We start from the raw sequence: 18,305 nt of genomic DNA on the forward strand, positions 1-18,305 counted from the left end.
CTTTTCATTGACCAAAAGTTGATCCAATGATGAAGAGAATTTTTTCTGTTAGTAAAACTGTTGATATGAATACACCTTCTACAACAGACTCGATAATTCCCCTTAATGAAAATGGCAGCTTTGTCAACAAACTACTGTTGGTCTTAAAAAATAAGAAATTAAATCCTTATTTATACCACCCAGTGGGCAGTATTTTTCATACATTTTGAAAAACTTTCCTCTAAGACAAACTATTACAACAATATTTGGGTAGAAATACCTCACAGGCATCATGTCATCTACAGCAACTGAAGTGATCCCATCAAATTTCTGCCCCATTGTCATCTGTAGCAAAACTGCTCCTATCTGTGATTTTGGACAGTCAAATCAAGCTGACTGATGGGAACAAATATTCCAGAACACTTACAAATTTGTGAATCCACACCAAGAGCCTGCAGTGCCCAGAAGTTTAAAAAGCACAATAAATGAGGAACTGCAAACTAGTTATAAACTAGAACACAGACTGGAGTTAAGACAGAAATTTACACAAGAGCTGTTTTCACTGCATTTGACAGTTCATAGAGGTACACATCTTATTTTCCAGAATGCCCAGAGGCCCTTCACACCTCCAGGAGCTGTGTTCTATGCCACACCCCAGCTCCCCTCCAGTCTGACCATAGGGAAACTGGTCAAGAACAAAATCAAGAATTTCATTGCAAGAACCAACACAAAAGGAAACCTAAAGCAATGGCAGTGCTAAAATTTAGTCAGCATGTGACTTTCAAACAAATTCAAGCTTATGGTATATCACACAATTTCCAGCCACAGAAGAAATGCAATGGTTCAACCAGTTTTTCCATGCTCCACTGACAAGCATATGACAAAATTACAAAAACAAGAAGTTATGTTTCTTTTCAAAGACTCAAAGAACCCAACCAGTAACATTTTACAACTTCTGGTTGAGAAGTTATGAATGATGCACAATGCAGCTACATTATTGTGTGTGAAAACTGCAGTGTGCAAAATAACAGCCTTTCCTAGAAAACCTGCAATTTGAGCATTTAACTCAGACACACCATGGCAGTACATAATGAAATGCTGTCTTGTGGGTTTAAAGCACATAGATATGAGTCTGATTTAATTACATCTTGCTCAGTAACAGCAACTGAGTCAGACAAGATTAAGTTTTACCATCAAAACTTACATTCAAGACTCCTGAGCCAAAGTCATACAATTATCCACTAAAAAATTCCTTGAAAAGTAGTGTCATACCATTGACAATGCAGCAACAGAAACCTATGTCTGCTAATATTTTCAACATTGTATTACAAACTAGGGTATTTTTGTTACAGTAAGGATATCTGTAACAATTGTACAGCCATACCTTAGCTACTTCAGGTGTTAATATTCGTAAGGCAGGGAATACAAATAAAAACACTCCAACAAAACCCCAAACCCACACATGGCCAATATTGTTTTCCTTAAGTTCTAAGGAACACTTGCCAAAAGTCATAAAGTTTTTAGTATGGTGGAGACCAAACATGTGGGAGAGAATGTGACACCTTCATAAGAGGCTACAAAATTCTACTTTCAGTATTCCTACTACTGCAATGCAAAATACTTATATGGAGGGGCAGGGGAACAGGAAATGCTTATGTGATCACATATGTTCTAATTTCTTAGGCAGCAGGCAAAAATTTTCTACAGAAACCAGTTTTCAAATTTGCAAATCAATGATTCACTGTAAAGTTAGATGCATTACCTTAAAAGAAACAAAATCAAATTTCAAGTGACAAACTGAATCCCCCTTGCCCCCCCCATATTTGCAGTCATTTTTCTCACAGTCCTATAGGTTGTTTTATTTAATTCTTCAAGTTTTTCTTGTCACCTGGTTAGAGTTGAGAAGGTAAAAAAGATTTCCATTATTTTCATCCTCACGTAACCTCTTCTTTCTGGCTTGTCAGAAAGTAATCACCTGCTAGACAACATTTTTATTATGTACATTATAACTCACCTGCTTGGGAAGCCGGAAGAGAGAATTTTTGTAAAATATATCTTTAGCCTGACTCCATGTTCCATCGATGATGATCATAACAGATGGAGTAGAAGACACCACAACAATTTCTTCCAAATTGGTTGCTTCAGCTCCAGGATACAGAATTAGAGTATTGGGATTTCTGCACACAGCTGCTAATTCAGGATACCTTCAATGCACAGAAATACTAAATTACAATAATTATTAAAATTTTTCTTGACAAATACATATTTCCAGATATTTCAAGTTATTAACCCCCACTTATCTCCAAAATTTACTTAAATTTCAAAAAAGTTCCATTTGCTCAGCTACCACTTTCTCTTTCCAACACCTCTAAAGTTGTTGGTTCTCCTTCAGCTTCTAAAGCGGGAAGAAAAAAACACCCACTAAAGTAATCAACGAAAAACTGATAAAGTGATACATCAGGAATATTTTCCAAAGCTTTAATCATTAAGCCATAGAGCACTTAGGGTTAGAAAGGACCTTAAGATCATCTAGCTCCAATCTCCCTGCCACAGGCAGGGACACCTTCCAGTAGACCAAGTTGCTCAAGCCCCATCCAACCTGGCCTTGAACACTGCCAGGGACAGTGCAGCCACAATTTCCTTGGGCAGTCTGTGTCAGTTCCGCACCACCCTCACAGCAAAGACTTTCTTCTTAGATTCTAATATAAATCTCCTTTGTTTAAGTTAAAGCCCATTACCCCTTGTCCTATGCATCCTTGTAGGCCCCCCTCAGATACTGGAAGGCTGCTATGAGATCTCCACGCAGCCTTCACTTCTCCAAGCTGAACAGCCCCAACTTTCTCAGCCTGTCTTCACATGGAAGGTGCTCCAGCCTCCTTATCATCCTCCAGCAGCTCCATGTCCTTCTTATGTTGAAGACACCAGAACTGCACACAGTACTTCAAGCAGGAACTCAGAAGAGCAGAAAAAGGGGCAGCATGACCTTCAACCTGCTGGTCATGCTCCTTTTGATGCAGCCCAGCATAAGGGCAGCTTTCTAAAAGGCTGATGTCTATTAGAAGCAAAGATGTCTTGAACTATTTACCAAAATTTAACATACATATTCTAGCAAGATTTCTTCAAGCACTTGGCCCAAAAACACTACAGTCAGCCAAATTAGAACCTCATATATATAAAGAACATCAACAGCTCACTGTCCACACATACAGGTTATTTTTGAAAATTTTACTATCTCAATTTTTATTTTTTTAAATTACTACTTTTACAGTTACAGTCCCCTAACTTGTACACTCTCTTCTTCCTTCCTGTTGGCTTCTACTTTTGACAATGATATCAGAGGAACACCTAATGCCTTTAAATTCTTCAGTGAATGTACATTGAAATTCCTGAGGCTTTTGCAGGACACTACTTTAAGTCAGTTTATAAAAAACTATGAAAGGCATTGTCATTTAAGTAGTATTGCAAGCCTCAAAAACTACCTATTCAAGTAAGGCTGGTAAGGGAGAATCAGAAAAAGCTGGTCTTGTAACAAAGACAGCATTACTTGTCTTGAATGAACTTCAGCAGTATCATCATGTAATCTTCAGAATCATCTCCATTAGAAAGCAAGAAGAAATACAAAGCAAAAGCTGTCTGAAGCATGTGACAATGAATAAGAAATTAATTCTGCATAGTACCTCAGAGGTTATAATATGGTTATAAAAAGTAAATTATGTGGGAGGAGGAAAAGAGCAATATGTAGGTGAAATAGCGTGTGACTTTTCGTGCTCTGAAGTGGAAAGGGAAGCCAGTACAGCTAATCAGAGAAAGTAAGGTGTATGAGAAGGAAGTTAACAAGAGACAGCACACAAAATGGGTTCTCCATGCTACCTATCAAGAACCCACAGGTGCAAGAGCACAGACACAGACACAAGCAGGAAGTCAGTATGTAAGTTCACACAGAGAAACTCTCAACTTTTAAGACCCAGGAATTGGGTATCTGCACCACTCCTCCAAAAATCAAGAAAGAACCCCTTTCTTATGGGGGGGCTGGAGGGTGGGTGGAGGAGGGTTAGAGAAGAAAGAAGTGGTTAATAATAGGGTTTGAGTTTTTATACACTAGGTGTACTTCAAATCTGTGCACTCAATTATCACTCTCTAGGGATATATGTGAAAACACAATTTTAGCGGTGTTGAGGCAGAATTGCAGTGCCCGAGACATACAAGTCCTGATCTTAAGACTCATATAGGACCATACAGGGAATATCTGATATGAAAAGGGAACTGCAATTACTATACTAAGAGTTAATATTCCAGTATTTGACCATCCTTGCTCCCCCAGGCAAACAGTCCAGACTGATCATCATTCATCACTACATCATTCATGCCCCATCCATGGCAGTGTTCAAGGCCAAGTTGGATGGCGCTTTGAAGCAACCTGGCCCATGGCAGGGGGGTTGGAACTAGATGATCTTAAGGTTCTTTCCAAGCATAACCATTCTATGATTCTATGACTACTGTCAACATCATTTACTTAAATAAATAAATAAATAAAATTAAGTAATGATCTTTCAAAATGAATAGTGAAAACAGCAACATGAAATGTTAAAGAAGTGTAAATAGAGACAGAAAATCTGTAAGATGAATCTGTGGCAAATAGAAGAACATGGAAATTCTCTGTCCACTATTTTTTTAAACTTTATTTACATTATGGTAGTTTGGTATCATTTTAGTTTAACCCATCTCACAACAGGCTACTTAGCACTTAAGGTTTAAATCTAGAAAATTGGTCATTACTTTCCGATCTTTGTCTTGAGAACACAACTCCTTGAAGAGCAAAGTATCCTAATTATGGGACAGCAGAGTTTTCAAATCATTAACATCTCTTAGATGATTTTTAAAAAATAATGAATTCTTAAAACTAATCCAAAACCATAACAATTATGAAGCATTACAAGTTCACATCATGAATACTACAACTCAAGTCTTTGTCTTCAAAAAGCTATTCAGCTGAAAACAATTCTTTTCAATGCGTATTCATCCAAGATTTCCAGTCATTTCAGTCTGCAACAGCAGGGCAGCAAAGACAGGAGGTTGATTTGAACAAATTTTGTAAATTTGTCCCACAAGTTTAACCTAGGATCTGAGGGCTGATTATACATATACTGCTATAAGAACTCATAACACTTAACAGACTAGTATAGGAGTTCAAATCTCCAAATTGTTTACTATCCACCAACTTCATCTTAAAGTGACACCAAGCACATGCAGAAAGTTATTTAACACTCCAAACAGGTTCTCAGAAATACATGCTGCATAACCCCTTCTAGGTTGTGGGTCACACTGACATTCAGTGTTAATAGCTTTATTAAAATGTGTATAAAACACATTTGTACTTCCTTCCTTAAAGAAGCAACGAGCTAAACATAAATACCTAAAGATTTGCTTAAAAAGGGATATACCTTGTATAAAAGAAATTAAAAAAAAAAAATCTGTATGTATTTCTATACAAGTACATCCCGTTAATTCCTGAAGTTTTTGTATTTGCTAAGGTTTAAGGCTTTGCTTCCTGTTAGTTTGTTGCTGATATATAGTGCAATTATACTTTTTCTATTCACATACTACCACTCGTAAGAATTTGTCCCCAAAAAAAGTTCTATGTACAACCTTCAACTTCATTTAATTAGATATGTGAAAGAAATTAGAAGTCTCTGTAGAAGACTGATTTTTTTACCTGGTAAATAAGAATGAATCTGTTAAGTGAACAAATTGCTATGGCATTCAAACGGCAGCTGCATATCAACAATATCACTTTTCACAGCCAGTTAGCAAGAATATGCTTTTTACACTCTTGCTTTGGGCAAGCACTGTAATGCAGTATATTTAATCACACACTATTTCTGATATACTGCTGTAGGGCAGGATTTTCTCTACAAGAGTCAGACGTTTTTAAAGGAAACTTACAGGAAACAATTGTGAAAAATTAGTCATTTCACCATAATGCTGAAATAGGGCAGTTGCCTGCTGAGCTATTTTGAAAACCTGAGCTACACCTTCTGTGGATCACACCCTATATGTTTTCACTTGTATGCTCTAAGCTTACTACTGTATGTAAGTAAAAGGACTAGGAATTAGATTTTGTTTTCACAGTTTTACTTCTAGAAGTAAGCACATATAATCCCACCATAAATTCACTTTTAAACAATGTAAATATTTATATTTTTGTTAATACCAGAAATGTATTCCATTGTTTAATTACAAGAGTGATTTCAGATAAACAGTATGTCTTATTAAAAATACAAGAGAAAATTTCATTAACGCTGATGTTTGCATTCATGGCAACTCATGAAATATTGAAGCATACATGCCAGTGTTGAAACTCTCCTCAAAGCAGAAGCAGAAGCTCTTTGCTCAGCCCTGTGCTGCCTGGGAAAACATATTTTTGCTTTTCAAGCCTCCCTAAATTTCCTCTGTAAAAAAAGCATGAGGTCAAAAACTCAGTACCAGGTCAGTTGGCAGTCCAGACTGCCTTGTTTAGAATGCCTAGGCAGAAATTTCAGGATGCACACTAGATCACTGCCCTGGGATGTAGATAAGCAACTTCGTAGCAAGCCACATCTCTGGTGCCAAGTCCTCCAAATTGCTAAAAGGAGAGAAGAATTGCCTAGAGTCTCACCAGGCTTGCAGCCACTCTTCTGTGAGCTCTTTACCATCTGGGGTGATTTTAGTTTGTTTGTTTCTTTTAAATTCAAGCTGGTTTTATTTAAATTCAGGAACACAATTCTATATTCCAACTGTACTTGTGTATGTGGGGAAATTAGACCCAACAGAAACACAAAGATAAGTCAGGAGTAGAGGGCTGAGTTAGGATAAGCACAAGGACATGCTGGGAGTATAAGCATGAACAGTCACACCAGAATAAACTAGTCCAAGCTACCAAAGGAACAGCTGATTATGATGGTGGAAGATTTTCACACAGCAGCTGCCCACAGTCAAAAAATTGTCACCTTGCTCTTCTTGCAATGTTGTAGCATACAGCAATGCACAGTTTCACAGTATTTGTGACTTCAAACATGGCAAAAATACAACATGCCTATCATCAAGATATGTAACTTTGGCAGTGCAGATGCAGAATGAGGGGGGATGTTTGTGCTGGGGACACCAGTTGCTGTAGGCAAGATAGCTGGACAACATGCCTCACAACAAAGCTTTGTTTATGAAACATCTCTGCAAATGAGTTTGTCTGCTAGTTTATGACAACCTGGATTCAGAACAATTAAGTGAAAAAAGTTCCTCCTTTAATTGCACCTCCTCTCCCCAGTGTCCAAAACATAGACATTTCCTGCCATGCTGGAAACCTCAACCTTATCTGCAAATGCTTGAACATGACTGTGAGCTGGTACCAGCACACGTGTCAAGGCTGGGCATAGTAAATGGGTATAGCAGTAAGCTCAAGAGGCTAAAATGCGACGGAAAGAGGGTGAAGAATAGTATGGTTATGGGTCAGTACTGTAGACGAAGTTACACCTTATTCCACATCACAGTTCTAGATCCTACCGCACTTTTGTAGAAGTCCGTCTTAGTGTGAAGCATGACTAACTGGAAAGAGTTAATGGGGACTTGAATTTTATCTTCCATTCCAGCCAGAATGGACATGCTGATGGCAGGCTCCTTGAAGCCACCAAATTTCAAGAGAAGACTGAGAAGCAGAATTTCTAAACAAGTACTTTTATTCTACAGATCAGAAGATTGATGACTTTGAAAGAATTCAGAACTTTGTGTCAGGGACAAAAAAGAAAGAAAATATTCCTACACATGAAAAAGATCTCTTAAATGGTCTGTTCCTCTTTAGCCTTTTTTAAAGACATTGCAAAGAATGGTATAAACTCCTGAGTGACAATGAGAACTTACTTCTTAATTTAGGTACTTCACTTTAGTATATTACCAGAGTTAGTAGGGTTTAGAATTACTTTGCTTTGCATGCTACTTCACAACTTTTCTCATTAAAGAAGTGGACCAGGTGAAGAATTTACAAAGTTGTTCTATGTTAACTTAATAGCCAGGAAGACAATCAATTAAGTAAATTATTTCTTGTATGTCACATGTACTAGTGCACTATTAACAGCAGTTATCAAAAGCTTCCTGTAAATTGGTTATGATTACACTTCAAAGCCATGAAACGCAACACTTAAGTAAAAATCTCAGAAGAATACGTTACACATGAAAGTTGTCCCTGCCCATGGCAGGGGAGTTGGAATCAGATGATCTTTAAGGTCCCTTCTAACCCAAACCATTCTATGTTTTTGGAGATATCTGAAGAAGCTACAAATATACATAATTCACTCATACACGTGTAACATGGAAAAAAAGATGTGCAGCTCACTAATGCTCACCTCTAGCCAAGGCAATCATTAACTGAGATCTTTACTGTCAGAGCAGGGTGGAACAAAACAGGAAAACCTAATTTTTCCTTTTGGAAATATTACAACTGTAACAGTTTATAACAGTTTTCATTTGATGGTACGTGAAAAGGCCTGACAATGAAAATAGCTTTGTCACCTGTAAGACACAATTTACATTTACAAATTATTGTAAAATTAGTATTAAGCAATATAATTATAAAAATATGATACAAGTGATAGAAGTGACACTTGGTAGGAACTAAAGGGATTTTAAATTCACATATGCTGGACCAAGAGCCTGCTTGAAAAATACACTCAGGTAAAGAGAGGTGTTACTTTCTCTGAAGCCTGCAAGGCACAGCAAGATGTGTTCTTTTCTCTGTGGATCTCTAGCTAATAACTAAAGAGGCAAAGAATAAAGTGGAGATATATGAAGAATCAGATGGCTTCAGATTTTCTTTTCTAACCATTTCTAGGTTGCTAAAAACTAGCAGAGACTCTCCAAAAAGCTTTCCAAACATAGAATCATAGAAAAAAAGACAACAGAATTCTAAAAACAAAAGTTGCTCACAGATGTTCACAGAATTGGTGGGCAATTCTAAGAATAAATATGAAAGGACAGAAAAAGTTACTATTTCCACGCAAGAAGTAAGTGCAAATTATGGGAATAAAATGCAAAGGATGAAAAAGAAATGCAGCAAAAACTTTTGCCAAGTCCTGACACTTTACTGATGTCATAAACCCTAAAAATATAAGAGCTATAAGCAAATATGAATATTGATACAGCACTCACTAAGATGGCAACGATGGTTATAAAAGCATAGCACAAGTCTAAGTGAGTTCCATGAAAACTAGGTGAAAAATAAGCACAATAATATCAGAGTGAGAAAAAGCACAACATGAACCACTAAAGTGATGTTTAATCCACAGGAAAAATTAGTTATAAACAAAATCAGGAATAAGTAAAACCTCAAAAAATTGAATTTCACAGTTGACCTGGTCAATGAAATCAAGTGGACAATACAACCAGCATCAATAAACAAGTCAGCTCTTATGCCAGAATATAGGTCACCTCAAAAAGTACTCTACCAAAGTTAAAAGAGTGTCCTTTCTTACAAAATGAAACCAAAAAAATGCAGAACCACAAACATACAAGTGTTAACAAGATGGAGAATGTCTACTGAAAAGTACAGCAAGACACAGAGAAAATGAATAAACTAAGGTTGTAGGGAAGACAACCATAGAGAAACCTAGCTAACAGTCTCCAAAGCCACAAGAGGAAGGAAACAACCTATTCTCAGCATCCACAGAGGGCACAAAAAGAAATAATGAGTACAACCGCAGCAATGAAGGTTCAAACTAAACAGGGACAAAACCTCAGAAGCCTTCTAATGATAATAAGTTAAGTTCACATGTTAAAATAGACCCGCTGTGAATTCTGCAGCCTCTTGTGTACATGGTATTAATATCATTGCTGCATGCAACTGATCTCACTTTCATAGGGGAGTAACAGTGGCATCCTGAGGATCTTTCTCTCACTTCTCCAGTTATGCTGTGATATATATGTCTGTTATGAACAAATGCCAACACTGGTCTTTAGTTGATCTTAATGTAATGATTTCAAGTAATGGAACTACACTGAAGGAATATCATCTATACACACACAATGCTTCCAGTGTTCTTAAAGAGGTAGTAAATAACAATGATTTTCCTATGGAAATTCATTCCTGGCACTGTACCTGCTGCATTTTTATATATTGCTAGCTGTGTGGTTTTGTTAGCAGTTTGTAGACTTTAGACAATGCTGAAAGTCCCAAGAAAAAACAATTTGTATCATTTACAGTTGAAGTATTCCATTTCAATCAAGGTAGTAATTTACTGCAACAATTAAAATTAAGATCAATCTCAAGGTAATAATTTTCTAGTTCTATAAATACATCATTACAAAATTTCTTATCTGTTACCCATCTTTCCATGACTGACAGCTACGTACAGCTTAAAAAGATGATGTGATCTGAAAGATATATTTTAATGTGCAACTATGGTCTTGAACTGTGTAACAGAAATACTTGCAATGCTTGCTTCTCATACAATATCACTGTTCAGCCTTCATTTTGGTATGCAGCAGGCATTGCAGACCTATATAATCCATTTGGAATGACAACAAACTCTGGTAAGCAGAACTATTCATATCTTTCATGCATGCCTGAATTGTATCAAGCCACTTTGTCATAGCAGATTTATATGTTCTCATGACTGTACTTAAGGCAAGTGGCATTTCATTGATTCTGGGATGCATTCTCTTGAGATGTGTAATTTAAACACTATCTTATCTCATTATAATCCAGTTTTTGTATCATAAACATTTTTATTACACATCTATATTCAGCTTCTCTCTAAATGGTTTTAATTCAACAGCGATCTATTAAACTTTGCCAGTGCGAAATGTAAGTGTTCAAACTTCAAAAATCCAACACTGCTGTTCAGTGGCAAAGAGTACTAATATTATAGAACAGACGCTTATTTATTATCAGTGGAAAACATCAGGTTAATGGGAATTTCTCAGCTTTTCTCATCATTTCCACTATTTCACCTTGGTCATAAGCATGTGCCTTTGCCTCTCTCAATACTCCTGACACTTGAAGATTGTAGGAATACTGATCCAAATAATTCCCATAAGGTAATAAAATGATTAAAACTAAAAGCAACAACCGTCTATCGTCTCCACACTTGGAAACAGTCCCGTAGGATCAGAACTGAAGCATAAGAGAGACCCAGAAAGAGGGGAAAAAAATATTTTCATATTAGTTATTCTTTTTTGTAGATAAATGACATTTGGTATCTAGCACAATTTGAATTTTTTCTTCCCCTTTAAACAGATCAATTCTATAAACAAATTATCTTTGGTCAAAAGATCAAATCACGAGATACACTTTTGAATTTTGGAAACCTGTAATTTTACAAGTAAATATTTTACCATCCACTAGAGAAAAGGTCATAAATACAGCTTATTAAATAATCCTTTTTGATCTATGAAAACCTGTATATAAAACACTTCATTAGCAAAAAGTCTGAAAAGTTCCCCAATGAAAAACATTGTTACCAATGCATCCATTGGTTCCTACAGCATAAATACGTAAATAAAACAGAGGTAAGTTTGTCTTTACCAGCACCCTAGTACGTGATACCAAGTTTCTTATTACTGTCACAAGCGGAGCTAGCCTGCAACACTTAATAAACTAGAATAAAAAGGAATAATGGGTAATAATGGGTTGGGTTTATTGTGTCTTCTATTACACCAATTTCAATTTACTTCTACTTTCTCATGTACTGTGCTTAAATTAAAATAAAAATAGAACATAGGCTAGTAATAAAAGGATAACTACTTCCTGTCTGTACTATTAGAGTACTAATATTTACTTTTCTTTCCTAGAAAAACAATTTTCAACCAATCTCAACATTTTAAAACTTGACTCTTCTGACTAATATGCCAACAGCCATATTTGGTAACATGGGCAGGTCAGTTTTGAAAATTAATTAAATGGCAGCCCAAGGTACAGTCCTGTCAGGAAATGAAAAGCATGAGCCGTTATCTTGGCAAGTTTTTGCTTTCTTAGCAGACCTCAATACCAATTCCCTCAAATATTTAATGACTTCCTCAATGAAGATGTTATTGCGAACTTTTCCCCACCGCTCTGAAAAAAAAAAAAAAGTAAAAAAGATAAAAAAATAAAAAAACACCCACAAAACACAATCCAACAGATTATTATGCACTAAAACACAGGACGCAACATTCTACTGTAGATACATTTTTTCTTTACACTGCATTCAAGTAACCTCTTTCCATGCTGCTCATACAAGAGTTATCAAAAAAAATTTACAGTTTATCTAGCATCATGGAAAAAAAAAAAAAGAAAAATCAAGACACAGTTTTCTTATGAAGAAAATGAATATTCTTTCTACAAAAGAGCAGCAGCAATCCTTTGATGAAGTTATACCCAGTTTCTTTAAGTAATTAATGGCAGAGAATCCTAGACAGTATAATTTAGCAATACCTAGACGCCATAATCATAGACTAAATCACTTCTCTAAATAACAAATACATCACGACTAAGAATTCTAATCCTTTCTCAAGCAGCATGTAGTACCTGTACAAAAAAAGTGGCTGGAGGAACTGCAGTAATTCTAGCAGACTTCTATAGATTCTTACTGAATCTTAAGTTGCCTTTTATGCAACACAAGCTAGCCACCTCTTAACATCTCTAAGTAACCTAAAACCTTAATTTCAGTAACAAATTCCTTTCTACATCTGTAAAAATTCAATTAAACATTTTCTGAAATACCTGTATTGCATTATTTGCAACTTGTTTGCTAAAATTTAGGATGTTAACATACATACATTCTAAAAGCCAGTACTTCTGTCCAAAACAAGCACATTGAAGAAGAGGAATAAAAGAGAAATAGAATGACAGAATAGCGTCCTGGTTTCAGCTGTAAACAGTCACTTTTCTTCCTAGCAGCTGGTGCATGTTTTCAGCTTTAGTCTGAGAACAATGCTGATAACACACTGATGTTTTAGTTGCTGCTCAGTAGGAACAAAGGCTTTTTCAGTCTCTCATGCTCTGCCAGTGAAGAGAGGCACAAAAAAACAGAGGCAGGGCACCTGACCTAAAAGTAGCCAAAGGGGTATTCCATAGCACAACACATCATGCACAGTAGCAACAAAGGCTTTCCAGTCTCTCATGCTCTGCCAGTGAAGAGAGGCACAAGAAGCGGGGAGGAAGTGAAGACAGGACACCTGACTAGCTAAAGGGGTATTCCATGCCACAGCACATCATACCCAGTATATAAAGTGAGCTGGTCGAGTCAGGTTGGATATTGGTCAGCCAGTGGGGAACAACTGTATTGCGCATTACTTGTGTTTACTATGTTTTTCCTTTACCCTTTAGTTTTATATTCTTCCTTCTTGTTATTCCACTTATTATTATTAATAGTACTAGTAGTACTATACTGTACTTCAGTTATTGGACTGTTCTTATGTCAACCCATGGAGTTTACATTCTTTAAATTCTCCTCCCCATCCTGCCAGGAAGAGAGCAAAAGCAGGGGTGCGAGTGAGTGGCTGTGTGCTGCTCAGTTATTGGCTGGGTCTAAACCATGACAAATGGTTAGAGTTCCAAGGGATCTTACAGATCATTTAGTTCCAACTCCCCTGATGAAGAATTTTTGAAGTGTCATCACCAGAGACAAATGAAACCTTCAACTTGTTCTAGTAGAGAAAAAAACAACCTCAAAATGCAACCTAACCCTAGTCAGGAACATGGGGGAGAGGAAGGAATTTCTAAAACTACATTCCCAGAATACTAGGAAAAGATCATACCATACCTTAATTCTATCTCAGGTATGTCAAGAAAACAAAGCAGAGAACTGTACAGAGAAAACTTCAAAACAAACCTCTAAATACAGCAAAAATATCCAAGAAAATTAGAAACTGAAGCTCAGGAAATAAAGCACATATTTAAAATAGCAGCAGCAATAAGTATACCTAAAAATGCCACATCCCTTTAAAATAAATTACATCCATTACTGTTTCTCTAAAACAGGTCCAAGTTCTGCTTCAAGAAGTAACACATCTGTTTCTCATCTGTAATTTGGGCTAATGCAACTAATTTTACTATTAACACGAAGTATCCACAACAAAGTTCACTTAGAAAAGTTAAACAGAGAAGAAATTACTAATACCAGATAACTCCTACTTTGTACTCAATGGGACAAACAAAAAAATTCAGTACAAATTTTGCACTAGTTCATAGAATTATAGAATGGTTTGGGTTGGAAGGGATCTTAAAGATCACCTAGTTCCAACCCCATGCTGCTGTAACAGACCGATCTCTGGGTGCATTTACTCGTTGATTGAGACAAGGAGTAAAAAGGTACATGTTTAGTTTAATAAACACAATGACACTGAAGCATACAAAAAAAAAAACCCTTACAAGAAAGTTGGCTGAATACAGAACCATATGTTGCAAATAGTTTAAAATTATTTGGAAAGTGGTAAAACTCAATTAGTTGATATTTGATACAGTAAGAATATTTTTATTCGTGGACAAGCAGTAGAAAAGTACCATACTTATAGTGTGAATTACTACAAACAGCTTTATAAAATTAAAACAAATAACTTGCATGTTATTATTTCAAAACTGGTTGAAGTTACAAATTTTCTCAAGTCCCCAATTAATTTCTGATCTAAACTACTTAACTGTAGCAGAGCTAGCAAATACAATGTACAGAGTGTACTGGAGATTTGCATAGCTTTATTTCAGACAGCAATGCAAATAAACTTGCAATTGCCCCTCACTGTCCTAAATGACAGGCTGATGGATGCAGAGATATTTGCATCTGTTTTCCTGTTCATGATAATTCATTACAGTGTAAAATTTTACCTCAGTGCCCAGAATTAGCAAACTACAGAAGTGTGAATATTTGCAAAGAGGGAAGGCTGAAAATTAGACTACCTTCCCAGAAAGAAAAAAAAAAAAAAAAAAAGGCAAAATCACACCTCCCAAACTGCCACAAACTATGAAATTAAAAGCAATAGTGATAAGACTATTTATATAACTATATATATAACTATATTCAATTTATTCAATTTTTTTACTTTAGATACAGTTGCTATCTCTGTTCAATATATGCCAGAAATGCCTGCTGAGCAAGCAGTATTATTATTCACCAAGCATTATTATTATTCAGAAACAATTGCCTACAAAAAGTTTATTAGTAGCCTAAAAAGAACACAAATTCCAGAAGTTACATTTTATATAAGACTATAGTTGGTTTTTTCCCCTAATATGTTCACAGTGAATATCAAATCTACTGCTCAATGAAAGTATCATCTCTCTATAAAGACTATCTCAATAAACATCCTTCAAATATAAATGTTTCTGGAGCTGCAGCTTCAGAAAACTATTGCTCACTGTATGTTCAGCTGTATAAACTACCTCTAACTCTACCTTCAGGAAAGAATAATTACTTAGACAAATCAAGACAACAGATGCCCTAGCTACCCTATTGTCCTCCCACACACTTCTTAATTGCTCTTGCTCACTATGTCACGTGTACTAACAATAACATTCCATTTTCAATGCATGGCTTGAAATCTGTATCATAAAAAACAAACTTATTGTTGAACATATTTTACTGGGCAGACTTTTGGATCTGATCTTCTTTCAAGTGTGCCAAATGGACATCTTGGTCCCCCTTTATCACCTTTATCATTGCTACTGTGCAAACTTCATAATCTTCTAGGAGTTCAATAGACTTCTTTTCCTGGAGTACTCCCAGTTCAAGTGTAATACACAGGAAACAGGCTCTGCAAAGGGGTTGCATACACTTAAATTTACTGCTGACAGTGCCCGAAGTCAGAATTTCAAACATTTAATGCAGAAGTCAGCCAGCCCTTGTAGGATATTTTACAAAACGTTCAGTGAAACGTTTTCTACGTGTCATCACTTGAATGTAATTCATTATGAAATAGTTTTCCAAAAAAGGCACAAATTTATCTGGTGGAAGAGCAGGAGGAAGAATAGACATTCCAGTGTTCCAACACCAACACATATGTTCATGACCAAATTTGATTTAAGCTATGTATGTTCCTGCACACGTAATCACACACTAATGTGCTTAGAAAGCCACAAACGTGATATACTAAAAATAGTACCTGCCACACTAGCATATGTAATATTACAACTGCATATGCAAATTGGAGGTAGAAATTCTAATGAATTAATTTGTGTTATTCAACCATTGAAGCCCTCACTTTCTGAGACCAGACATCATCAGTTCACTGAGGAGTTGTAAGCCCAAAAATATCTAGCCTCTATCAAAGTAATTAAGAAACTAAAACAGATTAAGTAAAAGACTAAGAAACCCATAATAAAAATAATGCTGAACACAAACCTCATGTATTTTCAGTATAGTTGAAGCCTGACTTAGGATTCTGCATGCACATATTAAAATCTACGGCAGAGTGAGGTATAGCAGAGACTAGCTACCTCTACAAGTGTTTCCAGGACAACCAACCAGGCCTCAACAGATCCACACAAAAAAGTCAGCTAACAGTCAAAACCAAGCAGGCATCTTTGAGTAACAGGAGGTAAAAGTACACATTTCAAGAGTGAGTGGTATGATGGGGCACCAGGCAAAGAAAAGCTCCGAAAACAACGTATTTCTTTTCAGTCTGACAACGAGAGATAGCATACTGACTTGTAAAACAACCGGGTCAAAGCAGTCCAAATAAGCTGAGAAAACAATTGTTCAGCAGGACTTTGGATGGGCCTTCATGGGAAAAGACTCTAATGTTTACCAAGTCCAAAGAAAAGAATGCTATAGCATTTGAAACAGATGAGAGTCATGACAAGAACTGCAAGCTCAAGCTTAACAGTTACCAGAACATGTTAGAGAATTAGGACCTCTCCTACTCCAAAAGAGCATAAATATTCAAATTTTCATCATTTGGCCAAGATATGACCACATCTGTAGATAATCAGCAAAAACCAAATGCAGGGAAAAGAAGCAGACATCTATGAAAACAATACATAAAACTGAACCAGAAAAGAACATCATTTCTAAGTCAAAAATCGTGATAGAGGGACAGAAACAGAACAGTAAGAGAATATAAAAATGTAGACGATATCCCACCATTAAAATAAGGTTTTGAAAGATGGGTAATAGAGGAGAGGAAACTAGGCCAAGAGAAATCAGAAGATAAAGTGTCAATAGAAGAAATATGTAACATAGAAGAAAGAAATGGAGGAGAGAAACACAATTTTTTGCCAGTGCAGAGCGGAATGAAGGAAAAGTCAACAAAACAAGAACAAAAACCACATTACTATGTTCTGTCACTATTATCCTAGAAAAATCATCAATATTGAGGAAAGACAGCAAAATAGTTGGAGGAAGATCTGTAGGTTTCAAGGAATTAAATCATGATGGGTGGCAGTGTAGGCTGTAAAATACACTGGGTTGACTTAAATGAAAATTTAATATTTTTTAGCTGCAAAGATAGCAGAACTGAAAAAGAAGAGAACAAGGTGAGTGCAGAAAGTAGGTTCTGATATACCAGTGGAGATCGGGAAGTGGCTTTTGTGACTAATAACCTTGGCAGTGAACACTCTCAAACTGGAAGCCATCTGATGACTGAGTAAGAGCAGAAAGTACGAAGGTGATGGAAATTATTCAGAAGGAGGCAAGAGTATTTAGAAATCTAAAAGAACACTACATTTGAAGAATTATATATGCCTTTAATAAGCAGAAGCACTGACCCAGAGATACTGATTTAATAAAAATAGATCTTGATCAAGAACTACGAAGCAGAAGTTATCCTAACCCTAGAGAATTTGAGATACCAACAACTAAGGAAGGCCTAGAAGTCTTAAGTCAAACACAAAGGGCTTGGATAGGTGGTAGCCAATGCAAACAGTCAGGGATTTGTAAAATAATCATATTAAGAATAGTATCAGAGGTAAAAAATTACGAAATATTATCTGGATTTGTGCTGCTGAAGACGTAAAGAATGGAAAAAAGACAGAAGACATATGTAATTTCCAACATGTGAATGTACCAAAGAAGGCAGAGTAAAAGGGAAAGAAAATTATGCACATCTGAATGCTGACAGGCAGAAAAGGACCAATATGAATGGCATGAGATACCAGTACCAAAAAATAGAATTAAAAAAAAAAAAAAGGCATGAAGCAAACAGCAACTGCAGCCATTAGAAAAGCAATGTTTCTAAGTGACAGAGGAAAAAATAAAAGTAATACAATGGTAAAAAAATGCATACAACCACTTTCCTATCACTCCTAATGAAGATGATTAAGTTACACAGATTACAATTATTACAACCAGTTACAAAATCCCTCTGTTTCATGAATACAGGATAAAAATATT

General features: G+C 36.1%; 1 protein-coding gene across 3 annotated transcripts in view; it reads right to left on the reverse strand.

The window, feature by feature from the left end:
* The window catches only part of DTWD2 (DTW domain containing 2), an 89,398-nt gene that overhangs the window by 35,894 nt on the left and 35,199 nt on the right, over nt 1-18,305 (reverse strand). For 2 of the 3 annotated variants that reach the window (XM_061361031.1, XM_061361030.1), the window contains exon 4: nt 1,994-2,183. In XM_061361031.1, the coding sequence (XP_061217015.1) occupies nt 1,994-2,183 (190 nt within the window). Of the gene's footprint in view, nt 1-525; nt 665-1,993; nt 2,184-18,305 lie in introns of all 3 variants that reach the window. The other variant, XM_061361032.1, reaches the window with a different exon arrangement.

Source organism: Neopsephotus bourkii, unplaced genomic scaffold (assembly GCF_033783945.1).
Source record: "Neopsephotus bourkii isolate Nb327-2 ecotype Australia unplaced genomic scaffold, CSIRO-AGI_Nbou_v1 NB_1049, whole genome shotgun sequence".
NCBI lineage: Eukaryota > Metazoa > Chordata > Aves > Psittaciformes > Psittacidae > Neopsephotus > Neopsephotus bourkii.